Source organism: Chlamydotis macqueenii, chromosome 4 (assembly GCF_036417535.1).
Source record: "Chlamydotis macqueenii isolate bChlMac1 chromosome 4, bChlMac1.mat, whole genome shotgun sequence".
Lineage (NCBI taxonomy): Eukaryota > Metazoa > Chordata > Aves > Otidiformes > Otididae > Chlamydotis > Chlamydotis macqueenii.
This window is the reverse complement of record NC_141559.1, coordinates 4230719-4255699: the sequence shown is the minus strand read 5'-3', so window position 1 is coordinate 4255699 and position 24981 is coordinate 4230719. Positions and strand designations below refer to the sequence as shown.

The following is a 24981-nucleotide window of genomic DNA, read 5'->3' as shown; positions in this document are numbered from 1 at the left end:
GGAGTTTACTGGAACTGTAGCAATTAACACAGTCTAGTTCATCCGTTTGGTGATTTTGGAACACGCTTATTGCAGATGTTAAAACCATTATGAGAAAAATATTTCTGAACAGTCTAAGGCTCATCTGGACAATCACATTAGAGATTTGTAAAAATAAAGAGGAGACAAAGAAAGAGTGAATGGCAATGAATTACGGACCGTATCTGAAATTTAAGACTTTCTCCACCGGTTTGACTTTATGCAGAAAAGGCAGCCAGGCAGAACTAAAGCAAATTGGTTTAATTCCCTTGAGGAAATAGGAACAAATTTTCCCAGCAACTTTAAGCTACAAGCATGCGTGACTGCAGATTTGGATGGAATGTACAATCAGCACTCTACAAATCAGTAATAAAATGAAACATTAGCCTTTCTCTACCACTTCAGCAGTACATGGGCACTGCCAATTTAAACACTAGGAGCAGGTGGAAGGGAAACGGTAAAATAAAACCAACTGAAGTAGAAGATTATTTGATACTTAAGTCTATAAATTCTTTCGGACTGAGTCTCTCTTTTCTATTTATACATGCACAATGGGGCCCTGGTCTATAGTCACTGCTGGAGGACAGAGGTTTTTCAGACTTTCAAAACGTGAAACAAATAGTCAGCTCTTCAAGTAAAACCACTTCAGAAAAGGAAGCTGGACTTACAATCTGAAGTGCTTTCCCCTGAAATCTGCCAAAAGCCTTAGGCTTGTATTTAATTGTAAGCAGGAGGGCTAGTTCCAAAGAAACTGAAGTGACGGCTCAAGGAATTAAGGATGTGCTCCACCCCTTTGCTGAATTAGAGCTGCAGAAATAACTGGAAGTCTTCTAAAAAGGCCAACATCAAGAAGAGAAAAGTGTTAACCTTAGAGAAAACAATTAAACTGTCATGATGAAAAAGCAGCTGCCTTACAGTTTGGGAAAAGTACAAATATTTCAGAGGAGCAGGGGAAGCTCATAAAAGCACTACCATACTTCCATCAAAGAGAAAATTTTAACTTCCCAATCTTATCTTCAGTTTTTCCAATCGCAAACATATAGGATTTAGACAAATCTCAGTGTTCTACAGAATTACTAATTTACTTCGTAAACAGGCTTCCAAGAACAGTTCAATCAACTTTCAAGTTAAGTATTACAATGTGAAACAAACGAATGGCAAAACAAAGCATAAAAAAAACTCCAAAAAGCATTTTCTGTGAGCTTTTCTGAGTCCTATCGATCCCCCATCCCTCCAAGCAGTTTTCCAGGCACCTCACAGTACTGTCTCCTGAGAGGTCTGGCGTTAGCAGCTGCAGTCAGTCTGCACTGCACTCAAAGAAAACCCCCACGGATCAGACTGCCAGGCTCAGGGTGTTACATCTGGGCTACAAGTAGTGCGCATATCCTGCCGTGTACCCTCAACACCACAAAACCACAGCCACACTTCCAAAAGAGAATCCTGAACTGAAATTGGACAGTGGTGAAAAACCTCAGTTTTCAAAAGCAGAATGTTTTACACCAATAGAACTGACCCTCAGCCGAGGAATTTTAATGAATATTTCCCCAAGCAGTAATCAATTTTACACTGAATGACTTAGCTCCTCTGCTCACTCCCTTTACTCTAGGGTGAACATTAACACCTATGTCAACAGCAGAACCCTCAACAGAGGGGTACCTAACAGCTTTTGTCTGCTGGTTTGCTATCACAAACTACTGCAGTCTTTTTTGCTTTGAGCTACCTGTGCAGAGGAGCTGATCCTGGAAGTATCCCTTCCCGCACGCAGTCACGCACTGCCCGTTCTTCATCAGCAGGGATGCTTGGCACGAGGAGCACTCAAATCCATTGGTACAGGCTGAGCATGTTTCGTTGCAGGCTTCCGAGAGAAAGAACAGAGAAGAAAGACATATGAATCTCAAACGTCTTGATGTACCAAGACTCCCCTGCTCTGATAAACGGAGACAATTTTGCCTCATTTTGGCAAAAGAGTTGGAGAATCTGCTTTTTTCAGGGGCTTCCACCTGAAACCTCCTGGAGTCTTAAACCCACGGTTACTACTCAGTATGCGCCTGAACGCTTTTCCACACGAAGCACAGCAATCTCTTTATGATAAGCCTGCAGGATCCTACAAACAAAAGCCCAGCGAGCCGCAGAGAAGACAGTCATCTGAGAGGGTATAACCCCTTGCAGAAATTACCTAAGCAAGTCTGCCCGTCCTGGTAAAAGCCCGATCCACACGTCTCCACGCAGCGCCCATTCTGCAGCCGCCTCCTCGCGTCTCGGCAGGCGTTACAGTGATCGAAGAACTGAGAGCAGGTCAGACAGTCTGGGTGGCACTCAACTGGCAGAAAGAAAAGACACAAAGGTAAAAACCATCAGCAGTGCTTTCAATCAGGAAGGCACAAACCAATGCATACACCAAAACCAAAGTGAAACGTATTACTTATTTCTGTTGGTGTTTCAAGGTGTGTTAGTTTAGGAGTGGGTTTTTTTCCAAGATGGCATTAAAGGGGCTAGATATTGTATTGGTGTATTCCAGCACATGAGAAATTATTGCATAGGCTCAGATTTTATGTATTATTGATAAATAGGATATTCATTTTCCACATGGGTTCTCAGCAGTAAAAATCCTAAGTCATCAGGAATTAATGGTCCAAAACAACCTCAATTTGAGTTTCCTTCAGTCAAACCCTGGAATACGGCATGCCAGGTCAGAGTACAGGTGGCAGACCACTCCCCACTCTGTCGAAAGCCTGATATCACAGCACCGTAGCAAGCCTTGCCTGACCACGGGTATTTTCTCAAACAGCACGGCTGCTCTCTCTGCAGAGGCCGAGAGAGGACTACTTTTGCTTTACTACTTGCTGGAAGAAAAGCTGTCTGTTCCTTCCTGACAAGTCAGCAAAAAAGATCCCAACGCTGAAAACTCTTCTTGATTTATACTAAATAACCTGCAAGTTTCCAGGGAGCTGTAACTAAGGAAAGAATCAGGAATCAGGAGCTACAGAAGACAGACAGTTGAAGGTAAAAATGAATCCAAAGTGACAAACAAGAAGAATGAATAGGAGGCTCTTGACTCTAACCATTTGTTTCCAATAACTTTCCAAAGGTATATCCATCCTTCCGGACTGACAATGAACTGACTACTTGGAGAGGTATAGCACGGACAATTTTTCTCTAGGTATAAAAAAACTCCCTCTGCTTCAACCCGAATGTTCTCAGGGAGAGGGTGGATTTGCTGGTTTTCACATAAATACAGCTATACTGACTGAGAATGAATGGGTTCTCTCTGCTTGCTTCCTCCAGCACATCTGTGAGGAGCAGCAATAAATTTTTACCGGCTTCACCGAAGCAGATGCGTTAGGGACTGATGCTCTGGGCTCACAGATTGAACTGCTGCAGGCTGGATTTTGTATTTGTTTCTCATTCCGTCCAACGCAACGCAGAAAAAGGCAGAGGACGCAGCAGGCTTCAGTAAATGAAATTGCCATTTACCTTTTAGGACACAAAAGTGCAAGTTTGGCTCTGTATGTCCAACACCACAACTTCGAAGCCTGTGTTTTCCAAAATGCTAAACAAAGAAGCCAGATTTTCAAGGGTAACCAGTACACAGTGGCACTCTGTGATAAGGAGGAGGACAGACGGGTGCTGAGAGCACTTTGTAATTTGTTCTCTCCTTAGAAGCCTGTGCAGATGCTGCTCCCTTTCAAAAATCCAGGACAATTTTATCTGAACTGCCCAAAACCCATTTTCCTCACTTTTCAATTTGTAGTGCTTTGCATTTTTATTAGCATGCAGTAAATAACAAGCTTTACAACATTAACATGGCAAATGTGCCAAGGCACTCCTGCAAATGACAGCATAATTAAACTGTGAAGCTATTTGCTTTTTACTGAGATAAAACACTAACTGGAGCACTCCGATAAAACCAAAGTTCTATGGACGCAACAAGAAGAGCTACCAACACGAAAAATTAGCAAACCACGGCTAAAGCCTGCCACCTATGAAATGCAAATCAAGGAGAATGACAATATCCTGGAAAAAAAAATGAATTTATATGCAAAATTAACATATAAGCTAAGGCTATCCTAGTCTTTCCAAACAATTATTAACTGGCAGCCATTCAGCCCCAGGTGAGCTTGTGACATAACAGCATAAGCAGGTTCTTTCTTCTTTCCACTCCAAATAAATAATCAGGAGCCCATAAACTCCAAAACTCATGTTAGGATTCAGAAAGGAGCAGCTCCCTGCCTTACAAAGCTCACGTTGAAGAAAAAAGAAAAAGACAAAACATTTCCAAAATACCAACCCCAAGGAGAAACCCTTTGGTCAACAGAAAACCACCATCTAAATCAGGTGAAGTCAGTGGGAGCCTTTGGATGGAGCCCTAAACTTCTCTAAGAACCCTAATTAAATTATACAGACACCAGTTAATTAGCAATTGGAGGCTGAAGACGAGTTAAAAATTAATGCAGATATTAGACAGGTACTGGGGAAGTGAGGGCCTCGGGGGTACCAGAGCAACCCCGGTGCCAGAGGTGTAGGTGACGCACACGCTCCCACCCAACGATAGTGACGAGAAGAAACAACTGACCCTGGGCCCGTACCTGGCTCGCAGCGCGGGCAGCAGTCGCCCTTCGCCTCAACAGCCAGGCTGCCCAGCGGGCAGGGCGGGCAGGAGCGCTGGAAGCAGGTCACCTCTGCGTCGCGGCACTCGCATTCTCCGCACGGCCCTTCTTGCCATTTCTCTCTGTTCTGCAGAAGAAACACCAAACGGCCAGCATCAGCATCAGTAGTGAAAGAGAGCCTTGGCATGACATGGAACTGCGTGCCCTCATACCATTAACCCTCTTGCCCTCCTGAGCACACTCCCCCCAAAGCAGGGTGTTTTCCAGTTACCAGTAAGTCCTTTCTACTTCTTCACCTCCCTCCATTTTCTCTGACTCAAAGCATTTTCTCCTGTCTCCAAATTTTGGCGCCTCACTTACCCACTTTTTTTCACAGCCCAGTAAGAAGTGCTTGAATCTGCTCTGTACCTGTACAGATCCATACCCAGAATCTGTGTCTTTGCATAACGACCTTTTCGTCACACTTTACATCCCTTTCTAACCTCACAGCATTTTACTTTCTCTCCTCCTCTCTTCTATTGCCTTGTTTTCCATCACCAAGTACTGACCAAAACATCCCAGCAAGGAAGAGGTATCACGGGCTTTCTTCAAAGCTACCATTGCACCTGACACCTGTCTACTTGTGCTAGTTGATGGAGGGAAGACATTTTGCACCCACTGCTCCCCTCCCGTGATCTGCAGCCTTGGCTCTGCTCAGAAGGCCACCAAAGCTGGCCTTAGCGGCCAAGGCTCTGCTGGCACCACGTGAGGAAGTCAGAAGGCAGAGAAGAGAGAGCAAGCATTTTAAATGCCCGTGAAGTTTTTGCACCAGTTCCTCTCTTAAAAGAGATAAAGCACAAAGTGGAATAAATCTGACACCTTAATATGTTTTACCTCACTTGGGTCAGAGAGAGAGATGTGGGGAAGGAAAGGGAAGCATTAGCATTTAAAAATACAACAACACAGTATCAAACTTCCCATTTCTCACACCCGTTGGCAAACAGCAGCTATTAGCTCCAGTCCTCATTTGTCAGAGCAATGAAAAACCCATTACTGGTGTATTTAAACCACCATACTTAGTGTTTCCTTTTTATTTAACTTCAGAAAGAACCTTCCTTGAAAATATTAATACAATAACGGACTTCTGTTGCAGCAAAAACTATAATCAGTGGGAAACGCAGGAAGAAAGCTACACATTGCCCTAGCCTCTACTTCATAGGATTAAAGTCAGGCATCTTTAACTCGATGCGATGTGCAGGAAACCTATCAGTACGTATATTAAATATTAAAGGGAAATGATCGATCATACCACACAAAGGAAAGCAAGGCAAACTTAAACTCTGCAGACAACAGTAATGGATTGTTTTCCTGCTACGCTTGCGAATAATGCCAGTCTCAGAAGTGGAGAGGGAAAGTCAATTACTCCAAACCTTTATGAGCGGAACTCGCTATTATGTGCTCTGAAGTACCAGGATACTCACAGCTTTGGTATGTTCTCTGTAAACACAGGAACTGTTCCTTGAAATGCATTCAGGACAGCACTTCCCATCTAAGTGAACTAATTCTTCCCCCTGTGAAGAGAAAGGCTGCAGCAATTCAAAGGGAATCGACACCACCAAAAATACTGTGGAATGCAGAGGCAGAACAGCTCTTGCCCTGGAATGCAATCTTCAATATCTTATTTCACCTTATCTTCTCTCTATCCTACTTCATCTCTGCAGGCACAGTCTGAAAAATGTGCTTAGTGAACAGTGCAGCTGCGGAACAGCCTTCAGAAGAGGCCAGGGAATTCAGTGATAAGGCCATTATTTCAACCCTAAATCCTGCAGAGAAAGAACTCCCCAGTATAACCCTCCGCAAGCACAGAGAACAGGAATGCCATCTTTTATTGTGACTCACTAGGATTTTACAGGACCACTGTCAAGATTTCAATGCGTAGAAGCTTACCTTCATTTTGAATGTTCCGCTTTTTTTTCCCCAAGAGAATTTCAAAGCACACGCTCTACTTATCCTGGATGCAAAAAGCCTGTTCTTTGTTACAACTGTACAACTCCACAGAATCCACTTAAATAACTTTGGTTTGAAGATAAGAATTTAGCAGCAGAAGGGAATCAAGTGCCCTAATTTGTCACAACTTTTTGTGCCCAAGTAGAGGCTGAATATCTAGAAAAGCACGAGGCTCTGTCCTAGGGAACCAAGGCACAGCTCAAAAGAAGCAGCTTTGATTTCCTGACCTGAGTAGCTTTTCTGGACCAGATTCTCACGCACTGTACACACAGGCAAGGTAATACACACTAGTCAGAAACCAGATGTACGTATAGAAAACCACTACAATAAAGTTTCACCAAGGTAGAACAACGAAGCCAGGTCACACTCTGGCAACGCTCAAGCATCTCTCAGAACGGGTAAGAAAGGAGAAACCGTATGGTTCTTAGTCTCTGAAGACCACACACAGTCTAAATCTCTCTCTGCGGGTTCTATACATTTTTGCTCTTCAATCATTCCTTCAAAATGCCACTGGCAGTGGTTGGATCTCATGTCACTTCTATGTACTGTAAACTCTCCCATCCCCATCCCCACCCACGCACATAAACACACACCACAGGTAAAACTGAGAACAACTAGCCTCGGAACATGGCTCGCCCAGCCAAAAAAAAACGCAACCACGCTGCTCTGCCAAGACCCAGAAAAGGGAGAGGCTGTGTGAGATAACTCGTGGCTTTGCAGAAGACAGATTCTTCATCTTCCAGGCCGAGAACACTGAAAGGCAGCGAGGGGCTCGGAGGCAGAAAAGAGGAAAAAAACGTTTTCTGCAATCTCTCTCAAACATGTACACACGTACATCCACATGCAACACCCTAGCTCCATTTCTCCTAAATATCAGAGAGACTTCTGCAGCTTGTTGGCCCCCACGAGCCACCCTCCCCTGAACATCGCCACAAGCGTGCTCACTTAGCTGGGGTGCCAGCAAGAGGTCCAGCAGCATTATTTGATGCGCTGACAGTTTGAGTGGTTTCGGTTGAGTGCGTCCACATCCACAGCTACCCCAGCCTGTCACGTGGCTTGTATTCCTAGCTCATCAGTAACTGCTGAAAAAGGCTTTTTGAAGATTAGGTGAGAATCACCAGAGACACCTTCATTTGGCCTTTGCTGGCCAGGTTTGTTTGAAAGGCTTTATAAGCTAAACCTCTACCCTACTCTCACGTAATGCTGCTATACCGTGTCGAGCTGTCTAAGATTTGCAGTTCGTATCTGTGGCCTCATTACACTTTAAACAGGAGGATGTGACCAGAAAATTAATAGTGCCTTAATGAAGAGATGAATCCAAATGCTCCTAGCTTCGCATCAGCTTCGATTTATTGATGGCAGGTGCCTAAAAAACAGACCTGCAACTCAAAAATGAAAAAGCAAAGAACGAAAATACTTCATTTGCTTTCTGAGTAAGTATTTTATTGTAATTAATTAACGCACACCTTGTACTTACTGAGGTAAACTATGACTGAAGATGACTTGAGGAAGGTAGTGTATCTTAATGGAAGTGACACAGAATAATAAATCCTTGAATAAAAATCTTTTATCAAGTGGGACCGCAACTCTTGTCTACAACAAAGGACACGGTCTTCCTCCTTCTGTCCTCTGAGCAATCACGTTTCATTCCATTCAGAATTACAGCGGTTCCTGCTCTGACAAATAATACCACCTTCTTAGATGCTCAGACTTTCAGATGAGTGGTTACCTTTGAGAGCGTGAGTTTGAAAAACTGCTGTGTGAATCATGCTACACTTCTGAACCCCCCAATTTCGAACCACACATGTTAACACGTCCAGCTGTTGTTCTGTAAAATATCCCTGGCTTTTCTGAATAATGGACTCTTTGTCAGTACCCAAGATATGAGCATGAATATTAAATAATTCTCCTTACTGAGCCATGACAGCGTGCCATCATCATTAGTGAAAATGATCCAATTTACGGCCATAAGCATGCAGGAAGCTGACTGAAACAGATGCAAGTGCACAAGATTTTATGACAACCACGACTTTACACCCAGTAAAATCTCTCCACGCAGCTTCAGGTCAGCTGATTGTCAGCAGTACTACACCAGTGACAAGAGTCTGGGTTCCACACTCAATGCATTTTTGCAATTTCAAGGCACCAGCTCAGATGAACAAGCATAGACTTCTATTCCTAGATACATCCTCTCTGCATTAGCATCACTTGGGACTCTGTGTGTGGATTCTCACTTTTCTGAACACTCATTCAAACAATCTAATCCAGTGAATCCATTATGTCCAGATTTTGGCTGGACTTCAGACACAAGACAAGGGTGCAGCTACTCAAGATTTCACACGCAAGCGGTCACCAGAAAAGCTCTGCCACTGAGCGAGAAAACTCCGAAGGCTACAATTCCTTCCCTTTTCTTCACTGACACTGCGGAGTAGCAAGTGTGAAGCACATATCAGCCCACCAATTAAAACAGATGCAGTGACAAATAACACAGAAGGCTTATCCCACTGCAAAAACCCAATTCCAAATACCTGTGTGTGAAGCATTCAACCCTATCTAACGCCGTTTGCACTTTCACTATAGAGCAAATACAACACAACCTGGGGGACGATTTAGTTTTGGAGTAAACAGCACTGGGAACAAAATACCTTACCAGCTTCACTGTCCTGCCAAGAATTGTACGGAAAAAATGGAGAAAAGTGGAATACCAACTTCCATATGCAACTACCTTACTGAAGCCCCCAATAGCATACAGAATGAAGATAAAAGAAACATTTGTAAAGCTTTTAACTGTATGTGAACTGTCCATCTCTCCCCACGTTCAGCTCCTGGTAAGGCCGGCGGTCACTGAAACCTCTGCGTGTCTGACCCTCCATTATAGAAGGCAGACAACAGCGTGGGAGGGAATCCAAGCTAAATTAGCCACTGACTCACGCTGGCTTGCTTCACAATGCAAGGCCACTGAGCGGTCAACCCTGCACGGAAAATCTAAAGTTTACTCTCCTTTCCTCTGAAGTGTTTTCAAGGTAATTGCACAAAACGAGCCCCGAGAGAATGGCAGGTTCTTCGAGTGTCTCGAGATGTTCAGCTGAGAAAAAAAAAAAAAAAAGAAAATCACAAGACTTGACAGATAGAAGAAAACCTTTCCTACCTTGGCACACTCCACTTTGGCACACTCCGCTTCCTGGCACGTGACCTGCCCTTCATCACACACGCAGAAGTTACAGTGAGTACTGTTCCACACCTCACTGTGGTACCTGACAGTGCCATCATACAAGCAGCTTCCCTTAGAAGACACGCACTCCTCACAGCACTTCCCAGGACGTTGCACTTTGTTTTCCCCCTGCAAAACATCAGCAACCATTGAGCAGGACTGCCTGAACCCACTGGCATGGGCACAGTGATATGTGCAGCCAGAGCATCAGAGACAAAAGACTTTTAACTACCTTCTCACAGTTAACGGAGTCACAGGTCTCTCTCAGACACCTGACTTCCCCTCTGTGACAAGCACATGCAGTGCAGGCATTTTTTTTCCACTGTTGGCCATGCTGTTCCAAAAGAACACATATACAATTGTTAAACACTCTTTGTAAATCACCAAATTCTTTCCAGATATCTGTCCTGCTTATGGAACGTGATGGATCCTTCTGCATGTCTGTATCTGATAATAAACTCTTCTTAAAGACTCCTCATCTCTACGCAATCAGCAAACAGATGACGTCGTGTGTATTTCTCATTACTTGCAAGCTAGTGACATCGGTGAGGCCTTAACTACTATTATTAGGAAGAAACAACCATTAACAGAAATTCCCACATACGTACACTGATTAAATAACACATTCAATTAATTCCAGATGATACAATGAAAGCTGTAAACACTTGGACCTTCACCACTGCTTTCTGCTTTCCTCCTTCAAAAAAGTGTGAAAAGAAAGTGCCTCATCTGCTTCACCCTGCAAACTCACTTTCTGCTTGCCAGCAAATTCTTATCTAGTCCTAATTTCTTTCAACTCTTCTGGCTTTCCAGGAAGGAAAAAAGCAACGGTTGTACTAAGCTATCAGCACTGGCTGAAAGTCAGATGTCGGGGAGAAGGGAAAGAGAGATGTGCCAGAACTTGTGAACAACCGTCTTTGCGGCTCAAAGGTTACCTGGTACACTCTTCCCAACACCGAGCAGGGCTTTGGAACACATTCTGGGCAGCATTTTCCAGGAGACATAACCATAACTTCATCCTAAACAGCACGCGGGAGAGACAAGTGAAGTAAGAGCAAGAACAGATAACACGGGGCTCAGCATCCCTGCCTGGAATTCCAGGCATTTACAAAACATCTGTGTGATAACCCACAGTCACTCAAGGCTTCATTATGGCACCAATATCTGGGGGCACAGCAGGAGATCGGTGTAGGAAGCTAGAAAGATTTTTCCTTCATCTCATTTTCTGAGCTCCTTTGGATGACAACTGAGGTCCAAGTACACAGATACGTAATACAGAGGCAGATAACACCACACGCACGTGCGGGATCAAGTACATACGTTCAGGTATACAGATAAAGACAAGGAAAAAAAAGTATATATAAAGAAAGCTATGTAGAGAAGCACACTAAAGCATGAGATGGAGGGAAGAAGAGGGTTTTTTTCCTGGTACTACCACATTTTGAGGCTTTGAATGTGTGACTTACACTCGCCATCTCTCAGGTATTTTCACCACTTTAGTTCAATCCATACAGCAAAACTGTCTGTACAGGTGTTAAACTACGCTTAAAACCGGATTATCCGAAGTTAAACTTTTTCATGACTGATTTAAATCACATTGGAACAAGTTTGCACTTCCCATCAGTACAACAGTTCCTGCATGCCTCAAGTCCACCCATACAAAACGTGTTTGTAATTCCTCTGCTGCAATTTCACATACGTGCAATGATTTGGAATCGTATTGTTCACCAGCACCTCCAGCCACATCGGGATGACCGGAAGAACGACTTCTGGACTGAAAGTAGTGTAGAAATGCCAAGCACTATTATCTCACTCAAAGAAAGAGTGGAGGACTTTGCATAACAGTTATAAATGACACATCTCCCAGCAGAGTGAAAAGAACTCTTTCACAGATTTTGGTGGCATATGTGGTGGGACACGCAGGTGCACTCCTGCATGCAACTAGCAGATCTAGAACTAGAAGATCCTCTCCCTCAGCACCGTTATCTTAAATACGGAAGATGAGAGTTTATTACTGGGAGAATTTACGTATTTGCTTTTGACAGGGAGTGGAAAATGAAGAAAGTGACAGAGGTAAAGGCAGATGCAAGAAAATGTCAGGTATGCTTGAGAGCAGAACAGGATCCTTGCGCATCCTGCCAATGTCCCTTCCACCGGGCACCGTGGTAGGAAATATCCGAAACATCATCAGAATTGGCTTTCTGCTGCGCTAACTTGGATGCTCTTAGCTGATTACTCTCAGATACATCACAGCAACACCACAGTCGTTTCTGTTTGCACGAATTAAAGCCTAATGATTATCTGATTAAACAGTAGTGCAATCAGTTCAGCAGGTAACATCAGTCCATTTGGAGGGGGAAAGCACGAACCTAAAGTAGGCATAAATTTTTTTTAATGCGCAGTACTTAGTCAGTGAATACTAATTGAGCATCTCAGGACAAAGCAAAACACAATTAGCGTGCACAGAAACAGGTGGGCTTTCCTTCTATCAAAAAAAAGTGTTAATTGTACAAACATGTACATGTGGAGTACTGCATACCTTTACAAACCACGTTTTTAACCCTGTATACAGTCTTGTAGTGTTTTGGTTGGGTTTACGACTGCACAAGTGCTAAGAACTCATCGTGTGCCCACAGCAAAGACCTTAGAGACAGAAATGTCCCAGTTCTCCCAACTGGACCAAAAACAGTGAGTCCCAACTTGAGCTTGCTGCACTTATCTTACCAGTTTTGTGGATTTTAAACACAAGTACACATAAGGAACAGTGCTCCAAGACTTTTCTTTCAGCTGAAATTATCTTATATTTCTAAATTATTTAAGTCAAAAGGGGAATTTCATCTGCATTTGAATACTTTCAACTGAATTTCTGAGTTCTGGTAAAAAAAAAAAAAGTAAACAAGACCTGCAAACTGCATTTGTCAGCTGCAAACCAAACATTGAAGTTTGTGAAGATAAACCCCTACTCTTGCGCATCCACACAGAATATATAAATATTCCCTGATCAACCTACGTAATTTTTTTTAGTATAGAACAAAAAGAGTTTCTTTAGTTGGTATTTGTGCTAATTAGCCAGTAAAGGCATAGCAGTAAAATGGTGAGGAAGGAACATCTTGAGGAAGAGACAGATAGCATGACATGTATCAACAGACTCATCTGTCGCTCTCTATTTCAACACACCAGAACTCCCTTTTCCAAATTGCCCATTTGTCCCACAGAAGATTTGCCTGCTGATTTGTACACCTGCATGAGAAATGGATCTCGCCAAGGGAAGGAAGACAGTCCTGAGCAAGGTCCCCAGAAGGTCGACGGGTCCTGACCTGGCTGCACAGCAGAGGCTGGCAGGAAGCTGTGAAGCACTGCGTCACACCGTCCCGGCAGACACATCTGGAGCACCGACCGAGGTGCCACTCCTCACCATCCCGGAACAAGCGGCCGTCAAAGGAGCAGGGCTCTAAGAGATATTAAAAAATTGAGCAATTTTTTTACACCCAATATCCCTGAATCCCTTTCCGTCACCCATAATTAAAACATAGATTTTGCGCATCTCAGAATTCAAAATACCGGTTTATCAAAGCAGGTAATGACAGTAACAATCCCACCAGTTTTCACAGGCTTTAGACTTGTGAATCAAGAGCTCCGGATGCACTTCTTCCATGGGACTTTTACGACAAGAGGTATCCAACAGCTCAGGCATTTTTGAAATTGCAGTCTGAGCCTGCTAGTGCCAAAGGTACCCTCAGAACACAGAAAAGATCTGCATGGTTTTTTCTCCAGATTCTAATCTCCAAAATAAGTACGCATCAGGTGCATCTGCTCAAAGCTTATCACTTCCTATTGGCCTATGGGTGAAGCTGTTTAAAATGTCAATATGGTAGCAGGACAGAAAGAGAGTTAAGGGACACGCTTGATCCCAGTGTCTTCCCAACAGACCCGAAAGAGAAAAGCTTTCTAATGCCGCATTCCCGTGCGATACTCACCGCCGAGGCCCACACACTTGGGACAGCAGGATCCCTGAGCGGTGTACTGCAGCTCTCCCCTTCCGCAAGCGAGGGCTGGGCAGACCGTGGGGGTGCAGCTCACCTTCCCGTGGGCACAGGAGCACCAGCTGCATCCAGAGCTGGCCCACTGTGTGCCATGCTGCAGTGCACAACGCAATCAGAGACACAGAACACACACGCATGAATCCAGCTGCCAAGGAGACCTGTAAATATATCTTCTCCCTTTCAAGTCCCTCTACACTTGTATTAACTTCACTCTTTCGCAGGCCCAGTCAATCTTTGCACGTCGTAGCCCTTACTCTTGGCTGCACTGTTGGGGCAAAAACTAAGTTAATACTGGTAAAGTAGCAAACCTGGAGACCAGCCTAATTTTCCCTCCAGCATCCAGCAACGACCCACTGCAAAAGACGACCAGGCTGCTGGATATGCCCCACTCCACTACAGTTTCTGTAGGGCAAACTCTAAACTGAGACATGTTCTCTTTAGAGAAATATTCAACACAAGGTGGTCAGGCGAACACTGCTCACCCCAGATACTTAACGCACTTCAGTAGGAGTAAAATCTCATTAGGTTTGCTTATTCATTAACGTAGAAACAAGTATCTCCTGAAGCACAGTAAGGAAAAATTAGCCCCAAGAAGAAACATGTTGGTGTACTGCAACACTCTCCAACAAAAAGAGGATGTTAATTTTTACAAAATATGCAATGTCAAATTAGGCAGGCAGTAAAAAAGCTCTTGCCAGATTAGGGATATAGACTTTCTTCGATGGAGCTACCACTAGGGCCACTGTTCCCAGCTACATTTTTGTGGAATGAAGGTCAAGTCACAAAGGATTACAGTGGCTTCCCGACAAAAGAGAAAACATCCTCCTTCACGAAACCTGTGCCAGCCATCAGGATGAGACTCTGCACTGACAAAATACTGTTTAGTGACCACCCCACAGTGGAAGTGGCGTGTGACATATGCACCTATAATCCCCGTGGGGATGCCTACTTGCATCTCAAAGAACAGGCTTACAGAGAGCCACAAGACCAAAGCTGCAACAAGAATACAACATAGCAAAATGCAGGAACAGTAACAAGAAGAAGAAATACAAGTAATGCGATATAATATAGTATCACCCAAACCACAGGTACAAAGAAATACGAGAAAAGGATGGTGTGCTGTCCCTTCTATCCCAGTCTTTGTCTAGCTCTAACAGATTCACGCCGGTCATGCCTCCTGCTGAAACAGAGGGTTCCAACAGGGTAAGATCCAGATATTCAAATGCATCTGGGCTTTTTAGCATATTTCTTCAGACTGGGACGTGACTTGCCTCTTGTCAAACAGAAAAATCCCTAAGAGACCAGACTTGGGTTCACGGTTAAGCCGTTTTTCTACGTTTGCTTATTGTTCAATATGATTCAATATGATTAATTAACTACTACCCATGAATCTTTTTTTTTTTCCTTATCTGTAGACACTTATTCTTATTGTTTTGGACTTTCAGCATCCCTAGGTGAAACCACATCCTGGAGCCTGCTTCTTGAATAATTCAGGATTACAAAACACGTAACCCAGGTCGCACAACAGCAATCAATCTCTACCAGCATAGGTGGCTGCTGAGAGAAAAGCTGCCTTTCAGGATACCTAATACATAAAGTTTGATGTGCTTTGCTCCCCTACTAACATTACTATATTGTCTCAATCACCCACAGAAACAGCAAAGTGAATGAATGAGGGGGAAACTTTCTCCCCTTCAGCCAAGCAGGTACGCTATTGCTCAGCGACATCCCCTTTTTGCAAATTCTGATGACCAAACTCCCGTTACATTACATTATCGGATAGCGACAGAGTATAAGCCCAATGAACTATCCCTCTCCCGCCCGTCAGCTGAACAGCCTTCACCGACGTGAATCAGAGAGCTAACAACTGGAAAGGATCGCCACTGCCGAGGAAGAGGACAGAGCACTCACGCTGTGGATCTGTCCTTCATGCTGGCAAAATCCTTCAGCTCGGGACACACACTCAGGGCAGCACTTGTTGGGGGCTATTTGAAGCACTTCTCCCTAAAACGACAGAAGAATCCAATCAGTAGTGCACACGGAATAGAGTTTAACACAAAGGTATGGACACGGCGCCTTGCTGGACCCAGTGCTCTCAGTTTAGAGAGGAAACTTATTGAGTGAAATATATAATGCTGCTACGCCAGATCCCTTTGAGAGGTGGCACATGTTTGCTGTGTTTGACATTTTACCATCAAAACAACAGTAGGACAACAGCTTTTTTTTAAATCACACTACCTCAAAATCAACTGAAAACTACTGACCACTGCCAACCACAGCACAGTCAGGTGATGCCACCACCACTTTGCTCTGCATGTTCCAGGGGCTTAGCAAGCTGACCACTGGCTATGTCCTGTTCAGCAGCAGGGAAAAAGATAATGCTGATGGAAGCAACTCATCAGACAAAGGGCAAAACACATCAGCAAAGACATCAGCCAAGGATGGGAAGGATCTTAGTATTTTCCTCCCACAGCTAACAACAAAAAAGGACCAAACAATTTTACTGATGTGAGCATGGTGGCTGGAGAGCGAGAAAAAAGAAAACCAGAGAAGAACATGTCAGGCTTGGGAAGTGAAATGTGGAAAGTTTTTATCCACCAGGTCACCTTCTTCAAAATACGGCAAAGGCGTTTCTCGGGAGACACAGTCCATCCTTTCCCCTCGGAAAGGGTACAGCCAACCTCTAAGGGATTCCTGCTCAGAAGGGAGTCATTCCTTGTTTTGTTAGAATAAAAAATGAAGACACTGTGACGCCAAAAAATTCTCTTACCTTTCACCTCTTTACTTGTATGATAAAAGCAACCAGAATAATTTGAAATGTCTCAAGTTTTCTTTCTCTGTTTTCTGAAAGAAACATCTTGATTTTTCGAACAGAAGAAAGCTTCTTACTTCAAGGTTTCCTTCACTGCCGTGTGTTTTAGGAGGTGGGAAACAAAATTAAATATTTCATTTGGCTTAAATCGTTAAACCCTATTCAGCTGTGTTCCTGCTGTACAGAAACCGTTCTTGGTTGTTTTGTTTTGGTTCACACAAGAGAAATAACGTTTGCTGATTTTCCACCTACTCAGAGCACTCGGTACGCACAGCAGTGGGTTTTACACACAAATGCTTAGAGCACCACTGGGTATGCTTTTTGCAAAGACTGCCTGGTTTTGTTTATGCCTTGTCGTTGTAAACAAGATCAGCAATATTAGCATAAATCTCGTAACAGGCAGATAAGAGACAAACCACGGAGAGAGGCGGTGATTTCTGACCTTGCTCATCAGCGGTTTGTTTATGCTTGAAGGGTGATTCGATTTTTTTTTCTTCTGCAATCCTTGATGATCCTCTTGAACATGTAAACGGCCAGACCTTTTCGGGACACTTAAACTCTGTCTTGAAGATTACTCATGTCCAGGAGTCATAAAGATTCACTTCACACTATAAATCTATTTTTCTTTATGAGCTTTAAAGTTGCCACCTCTTCATTTATCTATTTTTTTTTTAAATTAAGAATATCTTATCTAGCCCACTCATTGTCCAAGTGTGCCACGAGAGCACTCTTTTTTTATTTCTCTCATTTTTAGCATAAAAATTCTTACTATTTCAGTCTTTCTTTAATCAATACACAGTGATAATAATGGAGAAAACCAGTAAGAATCAAAATTATTTCCTCGTTAATGCTGTCACATTGGAAAACATTTCAACCTGCTTCATAAAGCCATATAATTATATTGGCAGTGCCTCTTTAAAACACTCATTTTCACTGTCAGTCATGCATCCTACCCCAGTAATCCAGACGCTAATGCAAGACCAATTGCATGGCCAATTAGCTGTAACCACTAATGAAGGCTCAGACAGAGAAAGATAAACAGGAGACAATGAAAGCTCAACAGCCATCACAAGGCAGAAGAAACTGAAAGACAGACAATCTCAGCTCTGTTGTTGTTCGCCAGAGCGGAAGGCGTCCATCTGCATGTTTGAGGGAGACCCAGCTCCACTGTCAAATGAAGGGTGACGGGACGCTGGGCTCATGCTGGGAGGTCCAAACCCAGTTCAGGGGCTTCCTTTGGGGACCAGACCGCCCTTGGAGCACAGGCGGCCTGCAAGCTGTCCCAGCACCAAGCCTCTGGGACGGGAAGGAGACAAAGGCTTCACACGCCAGGTTTTGCCCGTGCTCCAAGGGCGGTCTGGTTGGTATTGCAGTTGTCACTGCGGTGTACAAAGATAAGCAACCAGCTCACCTCTGCCAGCTCCTCCAAGGAAACACCTCATGCTGCACTCTCTTTTTGGGACCTTCTTAAGATAAGAGGAGCTTTGCTTCTGCAGGAACTGTAGGATCAATTACCTCAACTGCTCCCGCCATTCCTTTACACGTAACACAGCGTGGCGGACCCAGACAAGCATTTTGACATTCCAGGGGCTTAAAGTGGGGGAAGGCTGGGAACTCCGGAGTGACCTGACATTTCTCCCACCACACAGAACGTGTCAGCTAGCACCTGGACAGTTGCAGCCCCTTACCTTCTGAACGTCACACTGAGGGCGTTTGCAGATGACAGGTTCACAGGTGACAATATTGCTATGACAACGGCAGTCTTGGCATGAATCTGGCTTCCAAATGGTGTTATTCTGCAAAGAAACATAAGTTTTAAATTAGGCCCATAGAGCGCAAGGTGTGTGCTGTTCTACACAACAGCAAACGGCTCAAATAGCTCAATATAGACAGACAGGAAGGGTGAAGTCTGCAACAGAACACCCCTCTCTCCCACACGCTTATCAGGCACAATACTCGTTCGATAACTTCAAACACACAGCTGAAAGACAAGGCCACGCACGGCAAATAACCAACTCCAATGGCAAGATAATTGATAGGACATATCCTCCAATAATCTCAAGGTGATGATAGCCATCTGTGGGCAACTTCTCTGTAATCAAGCTCGGCCCATCCAAACCACAGGTACTGCTATGAACACAGCTTGTGCTGAGGCAACTGAGATAGCTTTGAGGCTCACCCGGTCCTGGACAGACAGCTGCAGCACCGTACAGCACCCCGTGAGCTGATGGGGAACGCAGGGGAACACGGAGATGCTTGAATGCAAACGCACTGTTGAACATAACATTGAAAATTTTCAGTCCGCAGGATCACAGAAACAAAGAATTCTAATGTCAAAACCGTGATGTACGCTGTGCTCATTACATTAGGCTGTAAGATGGAAGGAAAGCTCTGAAGAGCCTAAGATGCAATTAAACTGATTTAGTCAGAAATGCTGAACGCATTGCCAGGAATGACCAGGCTCTACCTGGTCACATGTATTCCAAAACGCCACAAAGGGGGCTCTGACCAAGCAGACAGTCCAACAGACTTGGGAATAGCTGTCGCTACCACTCGATCAGTGCGCCCAACTGGAACACCCACAGCTAATTCACAAGGGTTTTCACCACCCCTGCTTGACCCCTTTCCATTCCCTCCACGCTGAGGTCGTGATCCCACGCTGCCACCATGCTTTCACAAGGCAGCTCCGGCCCTCATCCTGTTGCCTGGACACTTGCCAAACTTCTCCTTCCCTCCTGCCAGCTTCCCCGAGGTCTGAGCAGCCACTTGGGACTCATTACTTTCAGTAGGATGCTTGGAAAACAAAGCCTTCCTTCTCTTTACTCCTGAACACTGACTTCCAAATATCCTGATATCAAACAGCACCAGCAGCATCCCAGAGCAGCAGCCCAGTCCGCCCGTCACGTTTCTTCCTCTGCCTGCCACCCTCTTTCCTACGAAAACGTCACTCAGCTCCTCTGCAGTGTCCCTTCACCCATGCCAAATATTCTTTCTCGGGCAGTTTAAAAAAGCAACCAGTAACTAAGTACTGAGGTAATCGGAAGGATATAACTGCTACGTCCATATCTAATCATCTGGTTTTAAAAGCCTTCAGAGAAACCATAAGAAAATGGAAAGAGGACGTTCAGTTTCTCACCAGAAAACTCTTTCCCACTGGACAGCCACTGTGCGTACAGCGGTCTTTTATGCCCTACGGGAAATTTTCCTGTGTAGTACAGACAGCCGCTATCCAAGCCATTAAGCCTCATTTTTAATTTATTTGAAAGAAGATCAGGCTTTGCTACTCATTTACATGATGTAGCAATTTACTCCAATAGGTCAATTTACTCACAGTGTAAAGTACAACGTAGGCAAATGAAGACACAAAAAGATGATTAACAGTTTACTACTACTGGGTAAGATACCAACAGGACCAAGAGAGACGGCAATTTCTGCTCTGGTAATACAGCTGGCTCCCTTCTCATACACACACGGCTCTGGCTGTAGCACAGAAACCTTGACTTCATCTCTGCCAGCAGATTTACAGTGCAGTTATGGAATAAATTCCCGTTAAGTTATGTGTGTGTCAAGCTTTAGCTAACACACATGCCGTAGTTAACTCATTCTGCTCTCTTTAACAAAGCTTTATCACACTCACACCCACCCTAAGACTCCTAAAACCACAATAATAGCCAGAACTCTTTAACATCCTTCCACTGGCAACAAGTGACGTTTAATCTGTTTGACAAAACCATTTGATGTACCTATTTATTCCTTCGCTTTTTTGTTTCCAGGTGGAAGGAGAATCCCAAAACAGTGAGTGGCAAAGGGGAAAATCTGTGCAAGAATGAGGTCAATGCTACAAAGCAGTCTGCATTTTAAAACTGGGTGCTCACTGGTAAGCACTCGGCACAGGGAGCCGAAAAGGAGAGAGCAGATTTAGTGGCTCATCACTTGGCTCACCTAACCCTTCACCTAACCTGTGCCTAAACCTGCGGCCTCTCTTAAAGAAAAAAGAAAAAGAAATATTTCCACATTGGACTAATAGGCAAAGGACCACCCACCACTCACATTCTGAGACTTAAATACTCAAGTTTTTGATAAGAAATCTCTCTCTTTGGTCTTCTCCCTCCTCTATTTCCTACGAGAGTCTAAGCAGGCTGGCTCCTGCCTGTGAGCTCAAATCAGCTTTTTCCAAATCCACCTGGTTGACGCTTGGAAGCATCTGCACGCGTCAGTGCTTTCCATTTGCCAGGTATCAGATCAAAACCAGCACATCTCTGCAGAGGTTTTAAGAATTCAGAATCTAGTTAACAGTCAAGAAACTACCACCTGATTTTCTGGATGCGAGAGTCTTCCACGCAGTTCATGGGTCTCAGCGTTCAGCTCTTTTGACAGTTCAACATTTAGCTGAAGATCCGCGGCTACGGAGCGACAGACCTAAACTCCAACTTGAAAGGTCTGGCGACAACTAAGTTTCCTAATTTCTCTACAGAAACGTGAGGGGTTTATTCTCTGTAATGCTAAATGTCTGAATGTTACAGTCCCAATAAACTGAGCAAAATGCAACGCTCTGGCTATTGGCCATTTGAAGTGCAAAGCCATTTAATTCCTTTGAGATGCGAGAGAAAAGCAGCACGCGTACTTCATACACGTGGTGGAAACAGAAAACAGAGCGGGGAGGTTATTGCAACAATTACTTTGGTGGTATTCCTGGGTGCTGACTATTTCAGGATCACATGTCAAACTAATTTTAATGTGCTCCCTGTTTACATGGAAGCACGCAGCTAACAGCTGCTAATACAGAAAAGCATAGCAAGATTTATTGATGCGTATGCAGAGGTCTTACGACCTGGAGAACACAGACTGCTAGTATTTTCGTTATGCTTTTTGGCTTTTTCACTTCAAACGTGACTATTGCTAAGGCAACCACTATGAGACAACAGTTTAAGAACGTTCTTCCCAGGTTTGCCCCTAGCTAACTGTGAGATCTCCGTCCACTTGATACAGGGTAACGCGTTCAGAAGTGACACAGAAGCCCCAGTATCAGAAGAAAGTCACTCTGTGGATAGGGACCGAGATACGAATCCGCCAGCTACAAAATGAGGATCCCACCTACCTTCTCTGCATGCTGCAAGGCTTCCATACTATTCATCCAATATTTACAAGGACACCTTGAAGCTCCCAGAGATTGCTGCTTTAAACACAAAGCAAGACTTCTCAGTAGACACTTAAAGAACTGCTGTAAATCCGCCTTACATCTCCTCCAAGGCACCTCAGCAGACAAATTATCTGGTACAATTTAACACCGAATTCCTATCCTGTTAAGAGTGCACTTCTATCAATGACAATTTAACGGGCTTTTTCCTTACAAGTACTAATATAATTAACAGTATAAATAATGAAATACTGTGCACAGAGCACTTTGAAGATGGAAAGCGCTTCTTAAGCGCCAAGTAGTGCCATTATAATTTATTAATTCTTTGGATTTCCCTACATCAAATGAAGAAATGATACCCAATTCAAATGAATTTCAAAATGCCACACTGCAAGATGAGATATCTACGTCACTTGGTTGGTTTGAGGAGCAGAGGCCAAAAAAGCAAGATACGCTCACAAACCTTTAGAGCTTGCAGGCACTCGGACACAAGAGGAAATAAAATAAAACCCAAGACACAGGAGCACAGTGCAAGCACGTACTGGCTTTGGAGAATACTGATGAGGATTTAGTAAAGGCAGGAGAGAGAGAAAGAGCTGTGCATTAAGAAAAGGCTAAGAAGAGGAGGAGGCAAGAAAGCAAGCAGCAGCAAAAGCAAAGAAGGGCAGCAGCAAAGAATAAGCTAAAGAGACAAAGAGCAGACATGGTGCGGAAGTGGGAGCCCAGAGCAGCTGTGAGCGCTCGTGGTTTGCTGTTGTCACACCGTCATATTAACCCAGGCGCAGAAAGACCTAAATCTCTTAGACCATGGCTTTTTCAACTGGCCATCATAACTTCATACGGCTGCACCTGTTCCTCCTCTATCTCAGGAAAAAAAAAACACCCCCACAAGTAAAAAATTAATTAGAGTCAGCTATTAATACGTAACAAGCCCAGTAATTTGATCAGATGCTGCTTAACATGGGTATCAGCAGACGAGATAACAATCCATGCTCTATTCTGGTGCAGTGACTGTGGAAATAAGAAGCACGCAACAGCTGGTTTGTGTCCTCCCCCCAGCCCTATTTCCACTTCTTACAGCTTCATGGAAATATTCAGTCGATCCATAAAATGTCACCGGATGCTAGGTTGTTCTCTGCAGCACGCCAGACTTGTAAAGCTGGTCATCCGGTCGGTGGGACTGCTGCAATTACGGAGCAGGGCAAAAGCAGCAGTCTGCAGCTGAAGCCTTAATGCCAGCCAGGAATCGAGCTTGAAATTTTTACCGAAAACAAGGCAGTTGTTATTGCTTATGATGTATCCTACTAATTACCTCTCTTGCTTTTATGAGAAAGCAGTAAAACTCATGCAATTAACTTTCAAAAGGCCCTAGGCCCCCAGATGCACGCGAGGGTGGCACGCTCGCTTCGGGCAGCAGGGAGGCCGCACCACGGGGCTGCCGCTCCGCTGGGAGCGATGCACCAAGCGAGCGCCCGGCCCAAGGGCTCCCCAACAGGAGCAGCGCGTTGGATTTACTTCACAAGCCGTCCTCCGCTGGAGACAACTGAGGCAAGGCAGGTATCGGATGTCTGGGAGGAGGAACACCAGGCTGCTTTGTTGAAATCGTAGGCAGAGCCCAGAGCAATTACATTTTTGGTAACAATCACCAGCATCACCCACCAGCTGCCAAGTGAGGAGACTTGGCAGCTCAGTAACTCTGCTTTCATATATCATTTCCACTCCAATTAGTTGACAATACCAGGCAATTGGCAGAATAAACCCAAACGTAAGGGAAGCTGAGAGAGCGCTACGCGGTCTGTGGGGATATCCATTAATGGAGCAATGAAGAGATGAAAGTAATTCAGAGACACATAAAGGATTCCTAGTGTCCACTCGGGTTTAGACTTTATGTTTTATCTTTTGCAACAGGGAGCTGTTGCCTCTGCCGAGTATGTTTTCAGATCGGATATGTGCTCACATATAATAAAAAACCCCTTGGAAACGGGCTTTTAATGGTCTTATTCCAGCACGCCCACAAGCGGAACAACGTCGGAATGGCTCGGTCTCTGAAACCAAACAGAAATTCAGCTCAGCTCGGTGGAAACAGTTTCAGCCCTACACTTCTAGAAGGGAACAGGGCCGTTAGGGCACAGCGCACAGCGTGATTACAACACACTAACACGAACACACTGTTTCAGGAACTGGGAACTACTTTTCCCCTTCTTCCAGCTAGGGAATTAAGAAGTTACACAAATTAAAACAAGGCACTAGTGCCATGGTTCATCAGTCTGATGCTTTTCTACATTTTCTAACTGTTAAGTCTTTTACCAGTTGTACCAGTCTTGTAAAAATCAAGTCTGCAAATAACATTTCCCAGTAGTCCTAAGCTATTTCAGGGATGGGAACACTGGGATATTCTAATATACCTTTAACTTACTTAGTTGCTGTTATAATCTTTATCCTATCTTTCACACAGACAGAAAAGCAGTTTCTAGGAAAGGGCTCAAACGAATCCAATGCACTGAGCAAACGGGGTAGACGAATTAAAACTGTTTTAAAATCACTGGTTCTCATCACGATTTGAATCGGCATCTGTAGTCAAATATACGCTTTATACTAAACACTGCAGCTGTTGAAATTGGACAGCTGAGAATACAAATACAGAAAATGTTACTTCTTCCAAAAAACAGCCTCCATGCAGTTTACAGCTCAGTGACTTCCCAAGTCAGAAGTTGAGTTTCTACATTTAATAATTCTCATGGCTTCCTCCTCTGTGAATTTGTCTGCACCGTGCTGTCATGAAAAAGGGACAAAAATGGGGGTCAGGCAAATAAATGGCATAATACACCGGATCCTTGCCAAGAACAGGGATTTTTCTCAGTTGGCAGCTTAGAGTAGGAGGGGAGCAAAAAAGAAAACAAAGAGAAAAACCATGAAGATCTACACTCAGTTCCTGTTTCTGCAGATGACTACCAACATCTCATCTCTGCTGAACCGCACACACCAGCAATTCTCCTTAGCATCCAGAATAACGTTTGGGGTCCTCCTGCTGGTTTTTTTCCCCTTTACTCAAACATCTCCTAACCTGACAAATGGAAAATTTCAACCATCCTCCTCAAAAATGACTTCTGAATGGATATCAAACCCAGAGTGTTTGACTGAACAGCTGTGGAAAAAAGGGAGGTAAA

At 44.1% G+C, this 24981-nt stretch overlaps 1 protein-coding gene across 1 annotated transcript in view; it reads right to left on the bottom strand.

The window, feature by feature from the left end:
- FRAS1 (Fraser extracellular matrix complex subunit 1) overlaps positions 1-24981 on the bottom strand; it is a 143937-nt gene that overhangs the window by 77085 nt on the left and 41871 nt on the right. The window contains exons 3-13 of the mRNA XM_086746873.1: positions 18366-18473; positions 15777-15869; positions 13800-13959; positions 13140-13273; positions 10758-10841; positions 10055-10156; positions 9760-9951; positions 6086-6175; positions 4605-4752; positions 2195-2338; positions 1739-1873 (exon numbers count right to left, since the gene is read on the bottom strand). Coding sequence (XP_086602999.1) covers positions 1739-1873; positions 2195-2338; positions 4605-4752; positions 6086-6175; positions 9760-9951; positions 10055-10156; positions 10758-10841; positions 13140-13273; positions 13800-13959; positions 15777-15869; positions 18366-18473 — 1390 coding nt within the window. The remainder of the gene's footprint in view (positions 1-1738; positions 1874-2194; positions 2339-4604; positions 4753-6085; positions 6176-9759; positions 9952-10054; positions 10157-10757; positions 10842-13139; positions 13274-13799; positions 13960-15776; positions 15870-18365; positions 18474-24981) is intronic.